This window comes from Vanessa tameamea, chromosome 2 (genome assembly GCF_037043105.1).
Source record: "Vanessa tameamea isolate UH-Manoa-2023 chromosome 2, ilVanTame1 primary haplotype, whole genome shotgun sequence".
NCBI lineage: Eukaryota > Metazoa > Arthropoda > Insecta > Lepidoptera > Nymphalidae > Vanessa > Vanessa tameamea.
This window is the reverse complement of record NC_087310.1, coordinates 6,040,233-6,067,071: the sequence shown is the minus strand read 5'-3', so window position 1 is coordinate 6,067,071 and position 26,839 is coordinate 6,040,233. Positions and strand designations below refer to the sequence as shown.

Below are 26,839 nucleotides of genomic sequence, written 5' to 3'. Positions count from 1 at the left end.
CAGATTTCTTAATATTACATAACTTATATTTATTTATTTATAATTAAACTTTACTTAATGTTTCTTGGTTTTTTTAATTAAAATTCCTTTTATTTTCTATTGAGAATATTATTAAACATCATAATAAAAAGCTTTAAAAATATGTGTGTTTTGTTTCGACATGTTTATGACTTAGACCGGCGTAAAAATATCTAGTGACAAGCAAATATTCCATCGGATATGTTGTTTGATCAGCGAGACAGGTTTACTGACAAATATCGGGCAAAAAAGTCTTTTACTGTGAGAATACCTAGCAGGAATGTTTTAATATATTTCCGTATAAGTTGCGATATCATCGAATAAATCAAGAACTTTCATTTTTGACCTGAAAGGCTTTGTTTCATACTTTGCTAACATTGCTTTGTATTACTTTAACTTGGCAATTTTTTAAATAATTCTCTTTTTAGCGTATTATACCGTTATGGTGTAATTAAACTGCGTTCCATTTAAGAAGTACTTCGCTTGTAAACTATTGTAAAGTTGTGTTGCGTGTGTGTGAGTGAAGTATAACGCGTGAAACGGTTTTATGCAGTACAATATTTTATATTTTTATAATAAAATATTTTACGATATAAAAAAAACGAATACCCCATTATTTTTGTGGAAAATTTTTAATATTCAGTTCAGAAATTTCAGAAAGTTCAGTTTCATTATGAAAACAGTTAACAGAGCTAAATTGCTATTAAAACAATGTTCTGTAAAATTAAATTTAAACGAATATTCTAATGAAATTTCTTTGTTTAATTTGCAACTACTGTTATCAAACTGATATGTCACATACTATGAAAGTATGGGAGAAGGTAATAGAGAGAAGATTGCGAGAAGAGATTGAAATTACCCAAAATCAGTTTGGGTTTATGTCAGGTCGAGGGACAATGGACGCTATTTTTGCACTCCGCCAATTGTGCGAGAAGTACAGACGTGCTCACAAGAACTTACACATGGTGTTCATTGATCTCAAGAAAGCCTATGATAGGGTGCCTCGTGAATAGTTATGGTGGGCATTGAAAGAGAAACGATTGCCTGGGAAGTATGTGGAGTTAGTCCGTGCTATGTACAGGGGCTCCTGTACCTACGTCCGATCGCCTGCCGGCAACACCGACCAGTTCAGTGTGGCTGTAGGGATGCACCAAGGGTCGGCTCTAAGTCCTTACCTCTTCCTGCTAATTATAGACGCTCTAACGGAGGACATACAGGAAGAGGCACCCTGGTGCATGCTTTTTGCCGACGATATTGCACTGGTTAGTGAAGATGGACCTGAGATCCAGAGCAGATTGGAATATTGGCAACAGAAACTGGAAAATGTTGACTTGAAAATCGGTAGAACGAAGACTGAATACATGTTCTGCGATTTCGGCGGTCTCTCCGGTCCTGAAGCCATAGCGCTTGATGGCGTGGCCCTTCCAGTCTGCTCCGACTTCCGGTGTCTCGGTTCACTCATTCAAGGCGATGGCAAAATAGATCGAAGGGTGAAGCACAGGATTAACACAGGGTGGATGAAATGGCGGCAGGTTACGGGAACAATTTGTGACCCCATATTCCCCTTAAGCTTAAGGGGAAGATCTATAAGACCATGGTCAGAACTGCTGTTCTATATGGATGGATCAGAGTGTTGGGCTATAAAAGAGATGACTGAAAGACAATTGCATATGGAGGAGATGAGAATGTTGAGTGGAATGTGTGGTATTACGCGAATGGATAGAGTAAGGAATGAGTACATAAGAGGAAGTTTGAAAGTGGCACCGGTAACCGAGAAGCTATCTGGAAACCGGCTGTCTTGGTATGGGCATGTTATGCGGAGGAATGAGGACCATGTTGTGAGAAAGGTTTTGAGAATGGATGTGGATGGATATAGAGGTAGGGGACGACCCAAGAAACGATGGATGGATTGTGTGAAAGACGATATGGTTAGAATGAATGTTACTTGTGAGATGACGTCCGACAGAGAAGTATGGAAGAAGAAGTCATGCTGCGCCGACCCCAAGTAAAATTGGGATAAGGGCAGGAGGATGATGATGATGTTTACACAATATTATATCGTTAGACTTTTTGGAATCCTTATATCTTTTTATGGGATAGGCGGACGGGCAAATGGGCCACCTGATGGTAAGTGGTCACCACCGCCCATAGACATTGACGCTGTAAGAAATAATAAGCATTCCCCACATTACATTATTGTTATGTTATGCAGTTACACTGGCTCACTCCCCTTTAAACCGGAACATAATAATACTAAGTATGGGTGTTTGGGGGTAGAATATGTAATGAGTGGCTGGTACTAAGCCAGACGGGCTTGCACAAAGCCCTGCCACCAAGTTACCTTTGAAGCATCACTCCGAGGAGAATCAATTATATATAATAAATGAAAAAATTATATAGTTTAGAAACAAACCTACATCGAGCATTTCATGTCAGTCTTTATATTTTGAATCGATTAAGTTTTTGAAACTTTTTTCAAACATTCTTGCAAATAACTATTGAAGAATTATTGTAACAAATAAATTTAACTCAACATACATTCCTTAAATTTCAGTCTTACTCTAAAATTCCTATTTACTCTAATAATATTGCAGTCTGGTCACGGTTACTGTTCTTCAAAAAGTAACGTTTTAATTTTATGATCACTGTGATGCTTTAAATCTTATCTTATTGAAGCGTTAATATAGCTAATCATCTGAAGTTTTCACCATAATTTATTTTTTTAATGGTGCTTTAACCATTTCACTATTACACCGAAAGAAGACATTTTATGCATAATAACTGCACGATAATAATGAAGCTTTATTGAAACTTTAACGACTATCGTGCAGGCAATTATTAGTCCTCTTTCATAGTTAAGAATAATGAAATCAATTAATATTTTTTGTTACTTTTTTAATTAGATATTTCACGTCCATAGATCTTGTATTGCATATTTATGCCATATTGATTTGGAGTGAAAACTTTACTAATTCGTTTCATTCGTTCAGCTTCGTCAGTTTTCACTGAAACGTTTTATATAATGATATTCCATTCTATTAGAAACAAAAAATTAACTGTTTCAAGCTCTTGTATATCCAATTATTGATTACGCTGACGTCTATCATTCAGCTAAACTTAAATAGTTTTCAATTCAACGGAAGAATTTTAAGACATCATTAAAATTCGTATTTGACTAACACGACCGTAAGTTATGTTTGAACGATACGCTTCTACTTAATGTTTCCGAAAGAAGTTCTTCATTCAAGCTGTTAGACTATGGAATAAACTACCTAATATATATCAGAAAGGCTTATCAGTCTAACCTTCAAACATTGTCCGCGGGATCAGGAACATTTTTTATTGATTAATTTGGTAATTCTTTTTTTAATTTAATTTACATATCTTTCTCCATTATTTTACATGCAGGATTCCTCAAAACTAAATAATAATATATAAATATAAAATAAATTAAAAAATATATATTTAATATCATTAAAACGTGACGAATGTAGCGTTACATTCGTAAATAATGATTTATTTACGTAACACAATACATCCACGGCCGACGCAGCCTCTTGGCCTACATAGCCTTGATTGCAGGCCTGGCACCGTTTCAAATACGATGACACGGCCGCAAGTAGAAACAGGAAACCTGCTTAATGCTCTTACAGTTGCACTGATATAAATTAACAATGGTAGGAAAAAAATATGGTGGGTTTTCCTTCGCCCGCACAAGCAACAACCATTGATCTTAGTTAATATATTCACCATCTCTCATTTAATTTTCTTTTTGCTTATATTAATTTTATTATAAATATATCTCTTGTTCCTCTTATATAATTTACTTACTCACTCTTTTAATCGGAAATAGCAATATGAAGTATTGATGTTTAGCGGTAGATTAGAGGATACCCCGGGGTGAGCTTGAAATGGTAATTCGCTGCTCGGCCTTAAGGCGACAATCGAAATTGTATGTCAAAACTAATGAATTATTTAATTTTTTTAAAATAACAATTTAATATCAAATGTCAGAGTTCAGTCGGTAAATAGATCAGTTTAAGCCGTCCGTATCGCGTCAATATATTGCAAATCATTGGAACTAGAATGTCAAGTCAAAGTAAAAATCTTTATTCAATAGGGAAGCGTTTGGCAAAAAGCTACCACCGGTACGGAAATAAACACTTCGGACATGAGAAGAGTCGGCAAAAGAAACTCAGTGGGGATATTTTTGTCTTAATTTTTTTAAAGTGATGTGTAAAAAATAACAACAAAATAAAAACAAATGTTGTTAGAATAACTGACAAGTAGGTGGTATCAGGGGGCAAGCACAAATCCCTAACAAGTAAAAACTTTTTATCAGTGATATGTATTAACAAAACGGTAATGTCAATCAGAAGAAAAAGTTAAATACATAAATTATTTTATTAATTACTAAATATCACACACAATTACGAGCGACTATTTGTAATTTTTTTTTTTTTTTATGGCGTTGATTGGCTGACGAGCATATGGGCCACCTGATGGTAAGTGGTCACCACCGCCCATAGACAAAGGCGCTGTAAGAAATATTAACCATTCCTTACATCACCTATGCGCCACCAACCTTGGGAACTAAGATGTTATGTCCCTTGTGCCTGTGATTACACTGGCTCACTCAAAAAAGTATTAAGTACACGAAACATATAAGACATTTATATGACACTATTAATGTATCTGCGACTATATGCACGCAGAATTGGTTCAAATTTTCTTACTTTAATCAACCTTTTAATATGGGTTGATTATTTTAATAAAGCGTAAGATATAAGATTAAAGTTACTAAACAAAATTTAATCAAATCAGTTTAGTTATTTAATCGTGAAAAATTAACAAACAAACGCAATACACATAATTAATGTCTGAACTTATATCAAGTGAAAATCCATAAAAAAAACAATAATGTTTTACATTTTAAACAGACACAAAAATTACAAGCACTTTCGAAATGTTTTCACCTGAAATTTGATTTGAGATAATTGTGCAAAAGACGGTAAGATATTAAAAAGCATGAACCAATAGTTATAGAAATCAAAAATATGCGCCGCGTCACCCCCGATGTCAAATGATAGGGATGTCCCGGCGGGACCGATGCAATTTAAAACCCATCAATAATGCTCTAATGGACAAACTTTCCGCCTTGCATCGCAATTACACTAATGTGATTATTTCTTTGCGAATAATACACACGGACTAACGTTTAAGTTTATAGATATAATGTTATCATTTACAATAATTATATTTTATCTATTACACTATATAAAATTTAATATGCTTTAAAACCTTATTAACGATGAATTAAATAAAAACAACTTTACTCGGTGGTCGGGCAAGCCCTTCTGGATAGGTACAATCATTATTCTACCGCCAAACAACAATAGCTAAGTATTGTTGTTTTCCGGTGTGAAGAGTGAGTGAGCAAGTGTAACTACTGCCATTAGGGACATAACATCTTAGCTTCCAAGGTTGATGGCAGATTTGCAATGTAAGGAATGTTTAATATTTGTTACTGAGCTAATGTATACGGGCGACGGTGGCCATCAGGTGGCCCATTAGCCCATTCGCTAACTTATACTACAAAATAAAACAATTTATATTAAAATATTAAAATGGATTTCTTCCTATAAGTAACACTTTTAAATTTTTGAAGATAGCTCTTTCGCCCATAACGAAGAAACACACCCGTATAGATCTATTCACCCGCGAAGGCTATGAGCATGTTTCCTTTAACTTGATTTTAATCGTCACGGTGGTGTGTATCAAAAGACAATATAAACCCCTTCTGTGGTTACTTCTGACTTATGACATAGCTACTACTTGAACAAATTGAAAATTTTGTACTGACAATATATGTATAGTGTAAAATGTAAGTATTCTATTTGAATGATCCGCATTATATTTTAGTCAAATGAACTCTAGATTCGTGCATTTGTGATCTTTGTATCCAAATTAAGGACTTAAGATAATAAATTTATTTTAAATTTTAAAAAGACGTTATATAAGAATAGTAGTATCATTACTTCATCAATCATATGGTGGATCAAGGTATAGGCTACTGAAATATTAGCAATGTATAATTTCACAAATAATATTAGTCTTAAAATGCATACCACGTAAAACATTACCAATGAAAGGTTACAGCAGAATAAATATGCTGCAGAAATATTATATCTCCTTCAAATAACGTCAAAATTAACAATTTCATTGTCTAACCTCTTACATTCAAAATAATAATATTGTACTCGAAAATTCATATCAGCACAATTATTTGACTTGAGTTCTGTATAATACAAGTACAAACAAAACAATAGCCGAGGCGTTTACAATAATTAACAACTGAGAAACTCGGAGCCAACACGAGTCTATTAACAATAAGATATTAAATTGCGATCTACCCTCAATGCAAACAGAAATCAATCATCGCTCCATCAAGGAAGAGGGTAACTTATTCAAATAGCACGCCAATTGAAATATCCTTTCTGGCAGAATTATAACGACCTCCCAAGTTTTGAAATGGAAAAACTACTGCAAGCACTAAATGACTGGGCATTAAAATATATAGAGAGCTTTTAAACATGAATAGAATGTATATTAATATAATATAATATTTTTACCTGAGCACAAAATTAAGAATCACATTATGAGTTCTTTTTAAGTTTTGTTTTTAATTTTCTTATAAACACATGTTCAAGTAGGCTCATAAAAGCATTTTCGAATGACTATTAAATATGATTTTGTCCCAGTGTTGAATTAATTGTAAAACTACCACCGAAAAGTAGTTTCTACTGTCTACCGAGAAGAACCGACAAGAAACTCTGTAGTTACTCTTTTCCACCATTTGAATTGCAGACTTTGTCAATAAAGAACTTTTTTTTTTATATAGCCTGCCTAGAAATTCATAAATACTAAGTTCACGCTTTTTTATCTTTAATATAATGTTTTATTGAGTATTATGGCTTATTTATAAATGTTTTTGTGACATGAGCTTTAATTTTTTAAATTTATTATTACAATAGCTAAGTAGTTTTATTATTTAAAATTAAAATTGATTAGTTTTTATTAAGTAATACTTTGTAATCTTTAAATGCAAAAAAGTCAAATTTTAGATTTAGAGCAAAGATTATCTTAGCATTTTTTATATAAAATTTAATCGTAGAATGTGTTCATTATATCCTGTTGGCATCCTAATTGCTAAAAGCTTATTTCTGTAGTCTGTATTCCGAATAATAGAACAGATCTTTAATTGATATATTAAATTTAATGAAGTTACTTATTTAATATATTATGCAATAAATGCACAGAAGACCACATCATTTCAATTCGTGTGATAAAAGAAAATTCCGTTAAACGCATCCGTGAATCGAGCAAGAAAGTGCCTTAACCACCCCTTATATTGGCTGGAACATAACGTATGTCGGCGGGGATCACCAGCAAAAGCATTCCCAAGGAGGGTTGGCTCAGGAAGGCGGCCGTCTGTAAAAGTCTGCCAAAGCCTTTTCGTGCAGTTTACACATTGCGTCGACCCTAATTCCATGTAATAAGGTCAAGAGAATGATTAAAATTTTAATTAGTTTGTGAAAAACAAATAACTCGCTCTCCTATAAGTTGAAAAGGAATATACGTGTTTTAAATGTCTATAACTGTCATAAACGTGTATAACTTTCATATTTGAAAATATATTGCTATTTGTTTGTATACAAAGGAAACAGTTCCGAGGAGATATATTAAAAAGATTTAAGAAGCTCTTTTTTCATAAACGAATTATCTGCAAATAACACATTATCTTAATCATACCATTTGAATAGCATGTTAATTAATTTGGTCGCCACCATGAATTGGAAACGGATCAATATTGCCATCGTTCATGTACATAGATTGTGTCGTAAATCACAACTTTATATATGTATGATGACCGCACTTGATAGGGTGCGTTGCATCTGTCGCTTGTCAGTCCGGGGAGAATGCGGTTTACTGACCCTGACATTGTTTGAGATATCCTTCATACCATGCTATTTCGTATGAAATTTATTCATGCATGGATTTATTCATTTAAATTATTCACAACAAAACGATTAACGATTAAAGAAACTAATAACAAAGTATTAGGACTTAATTGAGCTAATAAAAGTATTTCATTATTTATGTTGAATGCATCATGATGAGATTTCTGAACAGACTTATATAGCGAAGTCTACAAGAATGTTGAACAGCTTATATATTTCATTTAACAAAAAACTGACAAATTAGTAATCACATCTCAAAAAAATAGCATAGTAAGACTGTAAATTCGGATTTGTAAGAGAAAAAATTTGTGACAAACACACGAAGGTTTTGTGAAATTATAACATTTATATACAATTAACAAACTTAAGGTCGCACATTTTCATTTATTTTTCATATTATTTATTTGTTTATACATTTTTACCGTAGATAATATATAAGTCATTTTAGCGGTAGACAATTAAATACATCCTAAAACTTAATTTTTCTTAGCGAAATTGCTAAGTGCCCGTAATGCTTGCAATGTGAGTTGGTGAACTCTCAAATTTCTTAACTCTTTAATTACTTAATGAGTTTCCTGTATGCACTCGCTAGAGCTAAAATAGTTTCATGACGTGTATTAAAAGGCGCATACTTTTAATCATCTCGTCCAACATAGTAAGTTGTGCATACTTCTTGTTAAGATTAAACATTGTGAAATAAATTACTGAGAAAAATTTGCTAGCTTTGTTTTGTCTGCAATTTACTTAACGTTATTTTTATTCTTATCATTGCGAAGTCTGCAATATTACCTTCTCAATATATCTGTATTGTAATTACTTTTTGCTTTTTGCGCGTTATATAAAAATAACCCGCCCCGACTTCGCACGGGTGCAATGCTGATACTAAATAGAGATGATACCAACTAAAGAATATATTTATATACAACTTTCATAGCTTTTTGTGCCTGCATTTTAAATCTGTAATATCTTCGAAAATAATCATTTAAATTACACGCTGTAAAGGGCCATATTGATCTAATAAAATTAAAAGATAAAACATGATTATTATGGGTTATTCCTAAGATATAGACATATACCATCTGGACAGGTGGACTTTTTCGTAGACCATTTTAAGATGTACAATACTGTAGTACATTATTTTGATCTATCTTGTAGGGTTCAGCCAGCGTTTGCAATGTAAGCGCAAAAATGTCAATTAACGACATTAGAAACCTAGAGGTTAATTTTAGTAAATTATCAGAATAACCCTTCCTTTTGAAACACTCTATCCATTAAAAAAACTGCATCAAAATCCGTTTCGAAGTTTTAAAGATCTAAGCATACAAAGGGACAGACAGACAGCGGGAAGTGATGTTTTATACTATGTAGTGATTATGACAGCGATTTTTAATGAATCGCGCGAACAGTGTTACATATAAACTACACGATAAAGTTGCTCGTTAAAGCGCCAATTAAATTTCACGAAATAGACAACTTCACACCTTATGATTTTTATTATACAATATTCATTTTATTAAAAAAATAAATTGTGAATGTTTACATTTGTGAGTGAAAATATGATGTATAAACTTGTTGACTTTCAGGCTGAATATATTATGTTATTATATAATTGTATTTAACTAACGTAGCTTTGTATTTTAAATGTTGGAAAAGGTAACTGCTGAGTTTCTTGCCGTTTTTTAATACTCACACGGTTATATAAGTTTAAAAAAAATACATTATTTTTATTCCTTTGCTTATTATACGTGTATATTTGATATCTTATTTTATATAGACAACTAATTTATAAAAAAAAATCGAATTACATTGAATACAATATAAGTGACATGTTTATCATCACAATATTTTAATAGAATCTCATCGTCATGCTAATTAGTTTAACTTGTTGAAGTGATCTTTTAGCAGTGCATAGAGTAGGATAGAGAAGATGTTCTCGGCTACCGCTAAAGTTTTTTTTATTATGGGTTCTTACGACAATCATGTTGAGATGAGCTCTATTCAAATCAATCAAATCTGTTCTTGCGTCTTAATCTCACATGCACATACTTATAATATTAATCCATTGATACATATTTTCATTAAAAAAAACAACAAAGAACTACATTCAAGAAACAAAGTATCGAAATAACAAAACATAAATACTTAAAAAAGGAAAAGAAAAAAACAAGGCCATCAGACCATCTTATTTATAAGACTGCATTATCTCCAGACAACCTTTGAAGTCTAAGACATAAAAATGTTAACTAAATAACGGAAATAAAATTATATAAATCACCTTGATTAAAAACCTTATAAGCGAATATCTGAAATGCCAAATGTTTATTCCACTATGTTGAATGAGAGTCAAAAGGAAACAATTTAAATAATGAGTATATAGGATTGAAAGAAAATCTAAATGAATTTGGGAAAAAGGCGCTACAAATAAAGGCTGAGCGACCGCTGGTGTGATGAGGCGTTGAGCGCTTAAGCGATTTAAGCCAAAGGATTTCACGGCTGACGGATTTCAACGATCCGTGCTTGCGGACAGCATGACTGGGGATAGTATTACGTATTACTTATTCAATTACCATTTTTGTTGATTGTCATTTAATGACATTTGTATTTAAAAGACCGCGTCCTGGCTGATTATAAGCGCAGAGCCATAATACGTAGAGTCTTGGAATTTGGAAACCTTCGTAAAACAATTGAACAGTACACTTAATTTGACTAAGACGTTGGCGTGGACAAAACGTGTCGCGCTAAAAGCGTACTAACTTATTATTTTTTCTTGGGCGGAGCCGAGACAGGTAATACTAGTGTTTTAAACAAAACATTTTTATAGAGTCTATGTTTGTCTGTATGTCGGTGTGTGTGTATCGAGACTACAAACAAGTGAAAGATATATTGACCTGTTTCGTATGTCAGTCCGTAATTAAATTAAAAGATTATTAAAAATAAAATGTTTTATCTTAAAAATATATATTAACGCCTGTTGCACCTCATGCAACTTTTTGTTTCAATATTGTAATTTTTAGTTTTAAGTTTGGGTGCAATAAAGTATAAATAAATAAATAAATAAATATATATTTATAAAATACTATTCTAAACGTAAGCAATAGCAATAACATATGTAATAGTGTTAGGCATCGTCGCCTGCGGACAGCGCGGACTGTTCAGGCGAAATTGCAAAACCGCGTGTGGTGCGACTCGTTCCAGTGTTGCTGCTCTAACTATAGACAAGTTGCGAGTAGTCAGGGCTGTCACAATTCAACACAATATATATTTATTTCAATATCCTGATGATATACGTATTATTCCTAGACACATATATGATGATTATAGTAGTTTACAGTCCAAATAATATTTATATTAAATTATAGAAAATGAAAAATATAATTGTATTGTCAACCCTAACGTACTAGTAAAGCCTTTTTAATTGGTGAAAAAAGCGCCCATAAAACAATCCTTTGTTTCTAAGCTTGTGATTGTTCTGACATGAAATTGTTTATTAAGACAAAGAGACAGTTACGCTTGAAATCATAGGACTTTGTTCATTCTCGCTTGCTGTCTTTTAATTTCACTAACGAGAGAACTTTGTTTCTAGTATTTTGAAAGACAAACACTATTATTTATTTTTATATAGTAAAAATTTTATTAACCAATACAATTTAAAATATCAAGTAAAAATCGTAATAAGTAATTTAGATACTATATACTAAATAAATCTATATTTTTTATTGACACGCTGTTAAACTTTAGTCCATTTGGTTCTTCTCAAATCTAAAGTTTTCGTTTCCCAACCGTAAGTAGATTATTGACAAATAATAAGTAACGACAATATTTGACTATGACTTTGAGAATTTTTACAATATGCCACTTTTTTTTTAATATTGCGTAAGTCTAACGAAATCGATATGAAACCTCTGAAGGGCGACGAAAAAAAATCCACCCCGTTAACAAAACGACCCTCAGAGTTGATAGCACGTTTATACTGTGTTACGCGAGCTAAGTGAATCAAACTGTCATTCTCGCCGCATTACAGGCCAACAGCCGGTAATATTAGTGTGGATTCATAACTCGAATCAATATTAATGTATTATTTTCTTAAAAACGTATTTGAGCAAATGAACGAAACGTGGATCTTAACTGAAATGCAAAAAATCCTCGCAAACATCATTAAGATCGGACTATTAGTTTTATTTCTAAGCTTTTTTATTATCGAAATTAATAGCGTTATTAAATCAAAATAATAATTTCAAATTTGATCTCTTGTATATTATCTATGGTAGTCTTATCCACGTTTATATTTCTTCCCGTAATATCACCCTCAGAACAAGGGGTGCATCTGTGTACCCTCACCTTTTTGCTAAGCGAAATCACTTCCCCCGTGTAAATATACCTTTAACTTTTCTTCTATAATTATTTTTAAAGAAACGAGAATATAATTATATTGAATTTTAAATTACATACTAAAAAGTCTAACCTATCTAACGTTTGTCGCTGGTTTTCTTGAATCTAGTTGAATTATTTTCTAGACAGGGATGGAAATTTCAAGGATTCAATATTGACAGCTTGAACTATTATCATACCCTCTTATAAACACAAGTTTTATGCTTAACTAGAGAGAAAATGTTGGAACATTATAAAGTACATTTGATAGCAGACATTGCCAATATTATTTAAAAAAAAAAGTGATTATACTTCAATATTTAATGAAGCATTTACCCTCTAACTATACATTAGTTTCTTATTCAAAATATGCCTAAAAATATAGTTAAATATAATTTACAACAAGCATATGTTATAGCTTTTATTTTGTGATCGCCTTTGATATAAATTGATCTGGATTTAACTATATTAAGTATAAATGTGCAATATGAAACTACATTTTATTTAATACATAAATACAAATAAACGAATGCTGACTTTACTGATTCTTAATACAACTCAGATCATTTATTAGTTTTTAAATAAAGATACAGTTGTTTAAATAGATCTATAATTAATAATCCAGCTAGACTCAACGTAGGTGATTGTGATAAAGTAACGTTTAAAATACAAATGTTCTTTAAATCGTAATAATTTATCTTATTGAAAATAAATATTTAGGCCACTGACGAAAATACGATTTTATATTTAATAATTAAGAACATCGTTCACTAGGTCGGTAAAAAAAGTCTGTAGTAGTAAAAGACACAATTTTTTAAAGGTATTGTACGGTATTTCGAATTGAAGTTTGAATTCAATGCTAAAGTGATGATAGAAAATTAAAAAAAAAACGAGTACGAAACTTCTTGAAACTTAGAAAGGTTAAGAGTGTGGCCAGAATCACTACAACAAATACCATCACTTAATACGGAATAATTAATTAATTTAATATAAGCCACTTAATTATTAGGAAATCCATTATAATAAATACTCCGACAATATTTAAACAAATATGCTTTGGTGGTAATTAATTGTTCTGGAACTATACAAAATGACAACCAAACCAATATAACAACAGAATTAGTTAATAAAAGCTGATTTCATTCATATTATTTAACTGAAACATCAAAATAAATTTAATTAATTTATTATTTGAATTATAAAAAAATTCAAAACAAAGAATTGAGTTAGCAACACCAAATATGGGAAGTAAAAATGAGTTTACCGAAAGGATTCCATTAAATCGACACATTTCAGAAGTTTAGTAATTCTAATATAATAAGTACATGATCTAGTAAATTTTCCCGAAGCAATGCCTTATGACACTGACTTTAGATTGAATACGAAACTAATATTACATGCACTATAAATTTGTCAAGATAGTAACAATACTTGCAGTATGCTTACTTGGAGGGATATATAGGAATATTAGTAATTCCTTGAAATTGGACATTGCTACTATTCTTTATTTAAAAAAATGGAATTTGACTATAACTCTCGGTAACTTAAAATTATATATAGAAATAAATATTTAGTATACTAACCGAATGTGTTAGATTATCTAATAGAGTATGGCGCTGACAAATAAACTAAAATCAAAGGTCGAACGAAAGCAACATCACTCTTGTGACGCATCAATCACTATTTCCAGGAGGCTGATAAAGCTAAACGTTGGTCACATTTAATGAGAAATTGCCAAAGTAGTACAAAACCTTAAACTAAAAAAGTTAAAGTAAGTGCTTATCAATCCATATCTGATTATAGTGGAGATAAAAACATTTCATCATTTAGAAACTATTGCAATATATTTATAAGTTTGTTAGGGTATATTACTTTGTGGTAGGGATTTGTGCAAGCCCTGACTCATACAGTTTGAAAGGAAAGTACTACAGGCTCAAGATACATCTTAGTTCCAAAGGTAGGTGGCGCATTAGCGTTAATAATAATCTTACGGTGCCAATGTGTATGGGCAGTAGGGGCTTATCCGATGGCCCATTTACTAGTCTGACTATAAATTGATTAAATAAAATTGCATGATTCTTTATTTTATTAATTATTCTTTTCCACTCACACGCGCTTATAGTACTTTGATGGTACTGTGCTAGAAACCAGGTGTAGGTGAAAGTGCAAGTGTCGACTTTTCAATTTAATCGGAAGAACAGTATAGGACTTCATACGTCATATACAAATTAAAAATAATGTATTTACACAATAATAAATTACATACAGTATATCATACATTTGCTAACCAAAATAAAATATAATCCTAATAAACTAACGCTGCCTGACGGAAGCACCGATGTCGAAGGTCAGTTGGACGGAACATCACTCTTGCTGACGCACCATAAATCATTCAGCGTCTCATGATAGAAGACGGTGAATGATTAGAGCACATCTGCAGTTGATATAAACGTAGGCAATAAATATTTTACTTAAATAAGTTGCGTTTTAGAAAGTTATGTCATTGTTCCTGACTGTGTCAATATCAATGCACATCAACCCATTAAAAATGGCATTCTCCGTAGCAGGCTTCTACCCAGACAAATAAATTTGATCGCATATTACTTTTACATCATTTTTTTTTCCAGGATTTGGTATAAGTTCTGCCTCATGAAAGCTAATAAGTATTTAAATTTTTGTTACGTTACCTTATGAAATGATAGAAAAACGTTTCAAATATATTATATTACAAAAGAAAGTATTATTATCAACTGTATCTCAGTACTCGCATCATACAGCAAAAATTACAAATTTCGAGTACCGCTTTTAGCAAACATAATATTCGCTTCCTTTCACGGGAAATGAAAAAGTTCTCAAGGGACAGTCAAAATGTTTAATGTCGAATACATTATACGAGTATATTCGTCATAACTCCATCGATTTCTCGGGAACAACAGCCATCATAAATACTTGATGTAAATTCTATATAAACATAGCAAATACGGTATAAGTATTGAAAAAAATATTTACAAGAAAAATAATATTATTTTAAAACATATATACTTAGTTTTATCAATTAGAAGCAGTTTAGTAGAACTTATTTTACGCGTTGCTTGCGAATTTTTTTTGTTACAAAAAATAAAAAAATATATCACATATTATAATAATAATTTGTGCGTTTATGCAGAAAAATAAAACACAGAAAAACGTACATCTCTAAAACATTTTAATATCATATTAAAAAATTCATACCTAAAGTTGTTCAAGTAGACTTTGTAAATACACTTTGTTTTTTAGTATTTCTTAACAATATTTTTTATATCTTGAGACAAAAACTATCGTATACACTGATCTGATGTTTACAGTAGTAATAAATAATATATAGAACCTTCCGTGATGAATTTTATTACAAATACAAAAGAGTCAAATGGCGTAATAAATAAAACACGATCGAATAGTTCGAGTTCATACCTTCAGTGGTACTCTTACAGATTTGAACTAATTAGTTTCGCTCGCGTTTTAGTCTTTGGGCGTCGAGTGTTAGATATAAAAATGTCCTTTCTTGAATTTCCAGCTTTCAAGGTTCAGTGGTTTGGCCGTCAAAGCGTAACAGACATAGTAACTTTCGTATTTATAATAATAGTATAAATTATTTTTAACTGTTTCAGCCGATTAATATTTCTTACACAGATATATATATCTATAGATATAACAAAATTGGAGTGTCTATTTGTAATACTAAAATAACCGCGTTTTACTAAATGCATATGTATACACAGTACATATACCAAAATAACATTTTTTACAATTTTTATCTGTCTGTCTGTCAGTTTGTTCCGGCTAATCTCTGGAACGGCTTGACCGATTTTGACCGGACTTTCAGTGGCAGATAGCTGATGTAATAAGGAGTAACTAGTCACGCTGCAATGTCCAAATAACTTAAATTATTGAGATTGTTTCTACAGAACTTATAATTAAATAATCAAAATTATGTAATTTTTTATTTTATTAAATAATAACGTAAGTTTGTCGTGTCGTAGACGTTTCGGATTATTAAAGGGAGAATTAATGTTTCAGGTGTAATTTAAAATGCATAAATCTCCTTGGCTCAGTCGGTCCGCTAACTGGATTCCCTCGAGCTTTAACTTTACGTTTTATGAATAGGTAATCGCTAGTGATACGATACCAACCGTAATGTAAATTTTCTAGATGAGTACTTTTACTTTTTTGAGTCTTCATTCTTACAGATTTTATATCTCGTTTTTTATGGGTTTATTTCAGAACAACATCGATATTTATTTTAAAAAAATAGTATTACATTCACCGTTAATAAAGTCCTTTTAGCTTCTATTCAATTGAACTTGCAGCGCGTCTGAGCAGGAACCACCTCTTCATGAATAATAATTCATAATATATTCTACCGCCAAGCAGCAATACTTAATATTATTGAGTGTGACTAAAAGCACAAATTAATTAATATCTCAGTCCCCAAGGTCAGTGGAGCAAAGCAAGCCTGTCTACCTGTCAACCTACTGATGTATTGTTTTATTTGTATTGTGGTTGCTATCGTCGAGAAATAGCAGGATATAGCATTTTGATTGAACGTAATTATAGTCACGCCTTTCAAGGTCACTACAACGAGTATGTCTTGTGAACTTTTATTTTAACGATAAGTGGGAAGAGACTTGATATCAGAGAATTAAAATTACATTTAGTGTGTCAGCGAATAATTTGAAATACACTTTTTAACCGACGTCAAAAAAGGAGATGTCAATGTGGATGTTTATATTATTTGTGTATGTTCGTACATAACTCCGTCATATATAGAATTATTTTTTGTCAGTAAGAAGCTTGCGAAGATTACGAAATGGTCCTATTTTATTTTCGTAATGATCCGATAATTGTTTTTTGCAACATGCCATTGAAGTCTGTTTTTTTAGTAGCAATGCTCCATTTTAAGGACTTAATAATATTCCTATACCCGTTTACCATTGTGTAATATACTACTCTTTATTTTAAGCATGAAACTGCTAAGTGTAGCTACAAATACAATAAGATTATGTACTTAGGGCTTTTATTAGTTTTATGTATATTGGTGTAACAGTTGTTTCAGTTTGGCACTACAAAAAATAATGTCTCTTCCTTATTACAAAAGATTTTATGTGTTCTAGTCGCTAACAGTTATAATATACTTTTTATAATAAATTAAGTACGCACAAATTCAACCTTTCTCTCTTCGAGGTGAAAGAAGTTTAACTTTGACCATTTCTAGTATTTCGTATCTTTGTTTAAGCATCTTGAACGAGTTTCAGTTGCAAATCGTCCCAAATGCGGTTGTGCATATAGTTGCAGCTGAAAATCAAGGTTAAAACATTATCCAATTGGATATAAAATTGAAAACATTGAAAATAAACAAAAGGGATTATTAAAATTTTTGAGTCACACGACTTGTAGACAGTTTCTTATTAAACAATAATATAATACTAAATTACAGCGTCATACATAAAATAATAGTGTTAAAATAATTTTATATAAATTTAGAAAAGTTATACAAATATGCCGTAAATTTGACTATCTAGAAATTATTTTCATTCAATGAAAAATTATACTAAAAATAAAAGTTTATATATACAAATACGGCCTTATTTATAAAACTCATCAAACATATGTTTATTTAAATTGATTTCTCGCTTTGTATCATTATGACATTCCAAAAATTACAGTATTGTTTAACAAGTTATCCCACAAACAAGATTTATAGATAAATTGTAACACGTTAATTTATTCCACTACGTTGGCAAACATTACTTCAATTTTAATAAAAATAAGCTCAGAGGTTTATCACCATACGATACCGCGATTATCGCTTAAAATTCACCTTTTCTATTTCAGATCTTTATTACTCATAGTATATATTAATTTTGTTTAAAAACAACTTTTATAGTTTATATTTCACGTGTTAATTTCTTCTTTTTAGAGCAAGGAGCGAAAATCTGAAACGCAATTGACAGCCGCTTTCCCTTCCTCATTCGTCACACCATGTCAACAATCGTGTGAAACAGCCCCTATTTTACATTTAATTGCATTTCTTTGTCGATCTCCCCGTTAATCTGAATGCACCCTTGTCGCCTGATACAGACAATTTTATTTTGACCTTCTTCACCCTCCTGCTCCTTACCTTTCTCCGTAAGAGGGATCTTACTGTTTAGTCGTGAACATGTCTTGTCATTTTGGTCGTGTCTAGACTTATTTGATATCGAAGGAAAGTGTGTGTTAAGGCAATATTTGCGGACGCACTTAGCCCGATAGCATACTTCTTCATTTTTTTTTTCTTAAATTGGATTCAAGTTCAATCATAGCAAGTAATAAGGTCTTGTAAAGTGTTTTTCCTTCTGAATTATATTTATCTATACAAAATTTTAATATTATGTGTTTTACTAAAGCACTTTTCGCATGTTCATTTGTTCGCTCCATTATCTAAGCATCACGTCTTTCATGACGCACTTTATTATAATTTTCAATGAAATTTCCATAATTTCTCCGGAAAGGTTTTACTGTATAATATATCCATACTTCTTCTTATAAATGTAAAGTAATTACGCTAACTTCGTTAAAAGTTGATTTAGACTGAATAATTACTTGAATGTTACAGATAAATCAAACGATGTTCCGCTAGATCGTAGGCTAAAAAAATACCATCGATAAGTCCGCATCAATTAAATCAATATTTTCAATAGAAAAGTTATAGTTACCATATTCCAATAACTCTCAAAACTTGGTGAATCACACATCATGACACTATTATATAATCTAAAATATCCAGAAATTTTAATAATTTTATCAAAAACAACGAATTGCACTTTATTCAAAAATTTTGTATAACAATAAAACCGGTAACACAAATTCAGCGAAATTACCAAATGAAACTCAATTCAAAAGCATACTCAAATATCGGTACTGTATAAAATATCGTAAAAAAATTAAATAAATCATTAAGCATTGGATGCAATTATTATTGATACTTTATGGGATACATTTCCGGGAGATAAAAAGATGTTCGGTAGAAATCATGAAAAAAGAGGTCGACGAGACGATAATTAACGCAGACAGATATTGTTTTTAATTACAAACAAATTTAAATTATATATCCGACGTATCTTTAATTGGTCCAACGTTCGTTGCCCGGTTTCAATGATTTTGTGCTTCCTCATCTCATTAATTCAAGTGCAGAGGTGTATCTTGCAACGCTTTATGAATATGTTCAGTAATTATTAAATAAATAATATTAACAGTTTTTTAATCGATGGAGAGATTACCAAGGAAGATATTTATATAAAAATATTTAAAGTAAAAACTTTATACCTCATTTCCCATAAATACCATTTTGACGCTTTAGTTTTCCTTCCTTACCAATGTTATTATGTTACTAACATTGTGCGGATGGAATCATTTCACGTTTTCAATGACATTCTTGGTTTTACTAACTTTTTTTCATTTCTTCCTTTTTTTATCGCGCCCGACTCGAACTTCGTCGGTATTCAGAAATATTTTAAAAATATTCAACGTTAATATGTTTTTTTATAACGCTATTACTGGAGAACTTCCTACTCGTAGCTTACTTAAAACAATAAGGTTGATATGGTGTATATTTGTTTATATATTACGCAGCGTCTTCGCTTATTGTGGTAATTAGTGAAGTGAAACTTCTTTAGAACCATTCAAAATCAAAATATACTTTATTCAAGTAGGCTTTTACAAGCACTTTTGAATCGTGATTTAACAAACTATATAAAGTTCGGAATGCAGATTTTACCGAGAGGAACCGGCAAGAATTTCAGTAGTTACTCTTTGTCAACATTTAAAACTACAAAGTCATATTAGTTAAATATAATTATATACTTATGTACATATATAATACATCCTGCCTGGAAGTCAACAAGTATGTATTATAGCTCCACGCTTTTTTATCATCTATATAATCTTCTATTGTATAATATGCCTTCTTTACCAATATATTTTTTACAAATGATTTGAATTTATGAATCGGCAAAGTTAAAAATATCTGCGGAATTTAATTATAGAAACGGATACCTTTCCCCCAAGAAGGATTTATTGACTTTGCGAAGTCGGAAACTTGGCGTTATGAACTTATCCGTCTCGTGCACATACAATGATTATCACTGATTGTATCAAAATGATCAATGTTACTGTGAATATACATAATATTGTTGTAAATATATTGTGACGCAACAAAGAGTATTCTTTGTCAAAAACATCCCGAAGGGATTCTCTAGCTCCAAGATTATAAATAGACCGGACTGCCTCTCTTTTGTAAAATAAAAACAGATTCAATATCTGCAGCGTTTCCCAAAAGTAATATGACATAATACTCTGAAAATAACCAAAATATACTGGACGAGCCAATTGATACCAATATTAGTTAGTTGTCTAATTTTTCTAACCGTATGCTGCGGGGCTGAGTCCTCCAGTCACAGACGATAAATGAGGACACCATTGAATTTTGGAATCCAATGTTATTCCTAAAAATACCGCAGTACATCAAGACAGCCACAGTTTAATGACATATTATAATTTTGCTTTCTATAAATTCTATTGTGGTTTAAACAGCCAATGCGTACGACAAAGAGCCAAACGAAAATAAATATTAATTAATTATTAAGCTTCATTTCTATCGTGTGTGAATTACACATACACACAAAAACACACACACACACATATTTTTTTTTTTTTTTATATATTTTATCAAAAGCGATTACAAACAGAATTGAAGAAAAAAATACCCAAAACGGGTAATAATAAATAGAATAACAGTAACGGGTGGGTGGTGTAATTATTTCATTCAGGCTAAACGTTACAAATTGTCTACTCATATTCGTGTTTATTTTATAAACAAGCTGTTACATTTGTTTTTCTCCACAGAATAATTATTTTAAGGTTGTTTCTGAAAACTAATTGTAGCATAATAGTTATCTGTTTTTATTTAATTATATATAATATTATTCTATTATTACTATATATTATCTCACTGTATAATCGCTATAGTTCGATTTGTGTCATTAGGTGTAAGTTTTTAAATACAACGTCAGAGATATGCAAAAAGTATTTAGTTAAAAGTCATTTCTAATATGTTTTATTATTTAAATAATAGATGTCACTGTACCAAAATTAAATCGCGCTAACGTTTGGTATTGTTGTAAATACTAATGTTCGAGAAATGTTTGTGTATTCAGTTAAAAAATAATAATGTATACGTGAAGAATCAGTATCAAAAGAAGAAAAAGTATCAGTGTATAAAGTGAAATGTTTTACTGGTTCCTGAAGTAAGCTTATGTACGACTGTGCGGGTTGTACACTCACTATGAAAATCAAAACATCAAACCTACGTTAATTATATTTTAATGTTGACATAATAATTTTATTTTTGATTGAAAAAAAGTTTTGCAATATTTCCCAAAAACTTAGGCTTCAAATAAATCCGCGAGACTCATTGCAAATAAGCGTTTGATTCTGTTAATTTAATGAGAATCGATGTAGAAAATCGCCTATAACTTTCTATTTATGGAATTGCATATAACAGCTTTCGACCAACAAAGAAAATTACCGAACTAATAGATACGTATAGCTTCAAAGTATTGGTAATTACGCCTATTACCGTTATTACGGAGACATGGAAAAGTGTGTCACGGCAATTTGAATCTAATATTAAAAGTGTAAACGTTGTTAGCTCTGAATAATTCCTTATTGGTGATTATTGAATTGTCTTGCTTTTGTCTATTGTATTTTGTGTTATCGTTATAAGAATTTGCAATCGACAATCTGAAAAGAATTTATTGGAAAATAATTTATTAGAAAATAGATATTTCTCTGTGTGAATGAAAAAAATTAAGGGCAATCAGAGGCAAATAATTAGTAATAAAAATATAAAATTACGTCTACATGACCTGTGTAAATTATACAAGCTATCATCGAACGCATTGAAGAATTCTTGGTCTAGTGGTTAGCGTAAACGTCTACAAATTCTGAGTTCTGAATATTTCACTATGGATTTTGTTTTACAAAACCATATAAATAATAAATAATTAATAAATAAATATTGGACAACATCACATACATTACTCTGATCCCCATGTAAGTAGCTAAAGCACTAGTGTTATGGAAAACCAGAAGTAACGACGGTACCATAAACACCCAGACCCAAGACATCATAGAAAACTAATGAACTCTTTCTACATCGACTCGGCTGGGAATCGAACCCGGGACCTCGGAGTGGCGTACCCATGAAAACCGGTGTACACACTACTCGACCACGGAGGTCGTAAAAGTAAAACTTTCATTGACAAAAAATGTCGTATATATATCCGTGCAAAAGGTGACAGATAGTAAAATCGTTAACTACTTAGTGGACAATATTATTAATTCCCTTGTGCATGTATGTATGTATGTATTACTGGCTCACTTAAACTCCGAACCGGATCGCCGCAGTAAAAAGTATTACTGTTTCATGTTTGTTCGTACAATAATCGATGTGTGCGTGGTACACAGTACACATTGAGACAAGCACAAAGCCCTGCCACCGGTTTACTCGTCATAATTAATGCTAAGTTAAATCATTTAAGCCGCTGGTAGCTTTAAGTGGTCGAATAATTAAGAAACACCCTTCTAATAACGTAATATCTTCATAATATGAAGTAATTGTGTTATTATGACATTTTTGTCCCTTAAGACGTTAAATTGATCTATGTTAGTGACCCTTGCTTAGCTTTGCTAATCATATTTATATAAAACATAAGTCATTTATGTTTGTTTGTTCCAGGCAAAAACGGCTCATTTGACCGCAATATTTTTTTTACATTACAATCATTTCAGGACGAACCTAGTACTTGTTAGCGAGCAACCCTAAACTACCACGGTATTGTGTCATAGGATGTGTCATTATTAATTATATAACATTATTATTACATGTAATTATTATAATCTTTTTTTTTTATGTTATAGGTGGCAAACGAGCAGGAAGCTCACCTGATGGAAAGTGACTGGTGGTGGCACATGGACAGCTGCAACACCGGGGGGCTTGCAGGTGCGTTGCCGGCCTTTTAGGAAGGAGTACGCTCTTGTCTTGAAGGTTCCCAAGTCGTATCGGTTCGGAAAAACAGCCAGCGAGAGCTGGTTCCACAGAGTGGTTGTACGAGGCAGAAAATGTCTTAAAAATCGCGCTGTTGTGGATTTTCGGACATCTAGGTGGTGCGGGTGATATTTCAAATTTTGACAAGATGTCTGAAGATGAAATTCAGCAGCCGGGTTTAATCCGAACAATTCCTCGGAACATTCCCCGTTTACATAGAACATCGAACCTATTTATTCAATATTATATATAAAATTAATATTGTAATTAATTATTTCATAATTAAGTTAATTAGTTAAACTTTAATTAATATTATTTTATGTGGCATCATATTTAAGACTTCTCTACTCTTGAGAAGGTTTAGAGTTTATTCCACCACACTGCCCCAATACGTTGCTACAATAATAATCACTACATATTTATCGTTCTTTTTCTTGCTGTGATTTGTCAAAGACTTTCTAATTTTATTTTACTCTTCCTTTTAGGTGTTTATGTACATACATATATAAGATAATAACTAAAACTGGAAAACAAAAACTTCATTGTTTTTTTTTAATTCATATTTTTTGGCATCGAATCGAATCCATTGGTAGCTAATAAGGATCAAATTCTGAGTAGTAATGACGTACAGAAAAATAAAGGAAAACGATGGAGTTTAATAAACTGAGTCATATTTTAATGTGTTTGATTCATACATTACCCGTACCTTTTTCGAAATTATGCTCATTTGTTTTTTCAACCCATGCCCGCGCTGATGTCATTTTTACAACATTATGGTTTATTCCTTGTTTATGTTTATAATCTCTTTACGGTTAAATGTCACAGTCTGAGACTCCTTTTAGTAGTTTTCGCTAACCCTTATGATTTCGAATTTGGCTATCTATACACAGTTGAAAAAATATTTCCGTACTATTTAGTTCTTTAGACAACTACTTAGCCTATTCCGGAGCCCTATGCACTCGAGATTATGGGAACCTGTTCACTGCGTAGCTGTATAGTCATAATTTTTTAGAGGCCCTCACCTTTGGAGTCACATTTTGCTCTATGGTAGCTTCGCTACTAAATGGAAACGAAATATAAAACTACATAATAGCTATATAGCAATTATTTTTACCGTATTGTAAAAATATTACTCGTTTACTTTCTAAATATTTTTATATTTTGGTGTGGCTATATCAATATAAAATAGAAAATAAAAATACACCTGAGTCTGGTCCACGCATTATGCTAAAAGCAGTATTAATTACCGCCTTTAGCATAAGGGCTGTACCAAAGCTGTACAAAAAAAACACGCGTATATAATGTCGAATTGTAATATATAAATGTATAAATCAACATGAAACGATATAAGTTTTTTTTTTTGTATGTTTCGGTAATATAACGGCTAAACACAATCTCGCCTGGTACTTTTTATAATAAAATTCGTATCTTTTAAGATCTCTCTGCTAAAATACAGGAACAAATCCTTATAATTTGAATTGCTTTCGTTGTTTAGTTTTCTACATTAATTCAAGATTGTAAATATTAATGTTTTTTATTGATGTTACGTGTGCCAACGAGCCATCGTTTCGCGTTATGTGTACATGTTATGAGATTCTATTTTTTTGGAATAAAACAGACTATCACAAGACATTTCTTGTAATGTAATTAGACGAATAGATAAAAACATTAAAAAAATATAATAACACATCATAAAATAATTGTTTCTAAAATATTTTATTTATCGAGACTTATCAAATTATTATCTAATTGAATGCTTTACCTAACAATTGGGGGCAATGAAACACCAAACGCTACCGTAAAAGACATTTCGTTCCGACACTTGGCACTTAACTAAATTATTCAAAACGGAGTAATAACATGCCTGACCCATAAGTTATGGACTGTCAATTGAAATGAAAAGCCAAAATATTGATTACTCCCACAGGGGTCAATGGCCGTTGATTGCCTTCATTGGGGGTCGGTAGGTGTCGAACATCGACTATAGACAAATTTGTCTATCGTATCCCCCTTTTCAGTTGACATTTATGAAACAAATTTATGGTATACTGCAACTATTATTTGTCAAATACGAGTCACATATTTTAATCAATTATATTGTAATGATATTTATTTAATAATATACTTCAGATATTTATGTATTCGTAATGTTTTATATAACATTTATTTAATATTTAAAAAAACATGAACTGTTTTCTTGATAAAACACAATACGAATAACAATAATTCAATACTACTTAAATTCTTTATGGTATATAATTCTATATCTTAAATACTAAAATGGAATATATAACCCAAAAATATATGTGCAAAACGGACTGCTTGTTCCAGTTCCTTAATTAGTGCGTTCAAACAAACACTTAATCTTTATATTATATATTATTTTTCAATTACTTACAAAAATATTAATTTGTGTAATTATTTTAGAGTTTATGCTAATATTAAGCATCCTAATTTCTAAATGGCGAAAACAGACACTAAATTACATAATTATTTATAATATATAAATTAAATATTATATATATTTTTTTATTTTCAACTATATTTCATGTAATTAATAACATAAATAAAATTATAAAAAATCAGCTAAAACTAAAGTTAAAGTTTCCTCATACTATAAATATAATATCCTGAGTACTTCATTCTCTATACCTCTGTGCTATGACTAATGTATGATCAATCAAAAATTTACATAAAATAGTTTACTAAAGCAAATGCCAAATTTATTTGCTACCTTTAATAAAAATATATCATACAGAAAATGCTAAATCAAATTTTATGGACCCAAGAGCCGAAAATAAAATTAAACTAGAAATGAAATGTCCTCAGAGGGACGGTCGAATACTCCAATCACGTGTACATTTTGGACAGGGCTTTAGACCCTTTATAGAGGAAATTGCATTCTACACCGTGCCTCTTGAAATAACCTTGAGCAGGAACGACCACTAAACGCGTGACCTTCAAAGAGAAAAAAATATAATATATACGATTTTTAAATGATTTTTTTTTTTAAACTTAGGCAATTATACCCACATTCATGTTTGGACTTCATAAATATAACGAAGGTATAATAAGGTATACAGTCAGGAATTCCAAAAATGGCCTAAATCTTCCCAAGGACATCGGGTTACCGAATTACACAGGGTATACATAGTTTTATTTTTCTAGTTACAATTTAACTTTAAAAACGTGATGGTCTCGGCATAGGGTATGTATTTGATAAGCCGTTAATCAATCCCCTCTCGACAATCCTACCGTTCGACATTTCTGTAGTCTGTACTGATGTCAGTCAATCATTCACATCTTCCGT

General features: G+C 31.3%; 1 protein-coding gene across 1 annotated transcript; it reads left to right on the top strand.

The window, feature by feature from the left end:
* Positions 1-1,091: 1,091 nt before the first annotated feature.
* On the top strand, positions 1,092-26,478 carry LOC135193495 (uncharacterized). Its single transcript, XM_064216211.1, has 3 exons — positions 1,092-1,784; positions 23,403-23,484; positions 26,288-26,478. The coding sequence occupies exons 1-3, from the start codon at positions 1,092-1,094 to the stop codon at positions 26,476-26,478; spliced, it is 966 nt and encodes a 321-aa protein (XP_064072281.1).
* The last annotated feature ends 361 nt before the right edge of the window (positions 26,479-26,839 follow it).

What these genes read in the sequence shown, in the direction of transcription:
- LOC135193495 (XM_064216211.1), top strand. Translation starts at nt 1,092, where the DNA reads ATGTACAGGGGCTCCTGTACCTACGTCCGATCGCCTGCCGGCAACACC. An exon ending in GAAGTTTGAAAGTGGCACCG is followed by an intron (nt 1,785 to 23,402) that starts GTAACCGAGAAG and finishes TTTATGTTATAG; the next exon opens with GTGGCAAACGAGCAGGAAGC. An exon ending in CAACACCGGGGGGCTTGCAG is followed by an intron (nt 23,485 to 26,287) that starts GTGCGTTGCCGG and finishes TATATCATACAG; the next exon opens with AAAATGCTAAATCAAATTTT.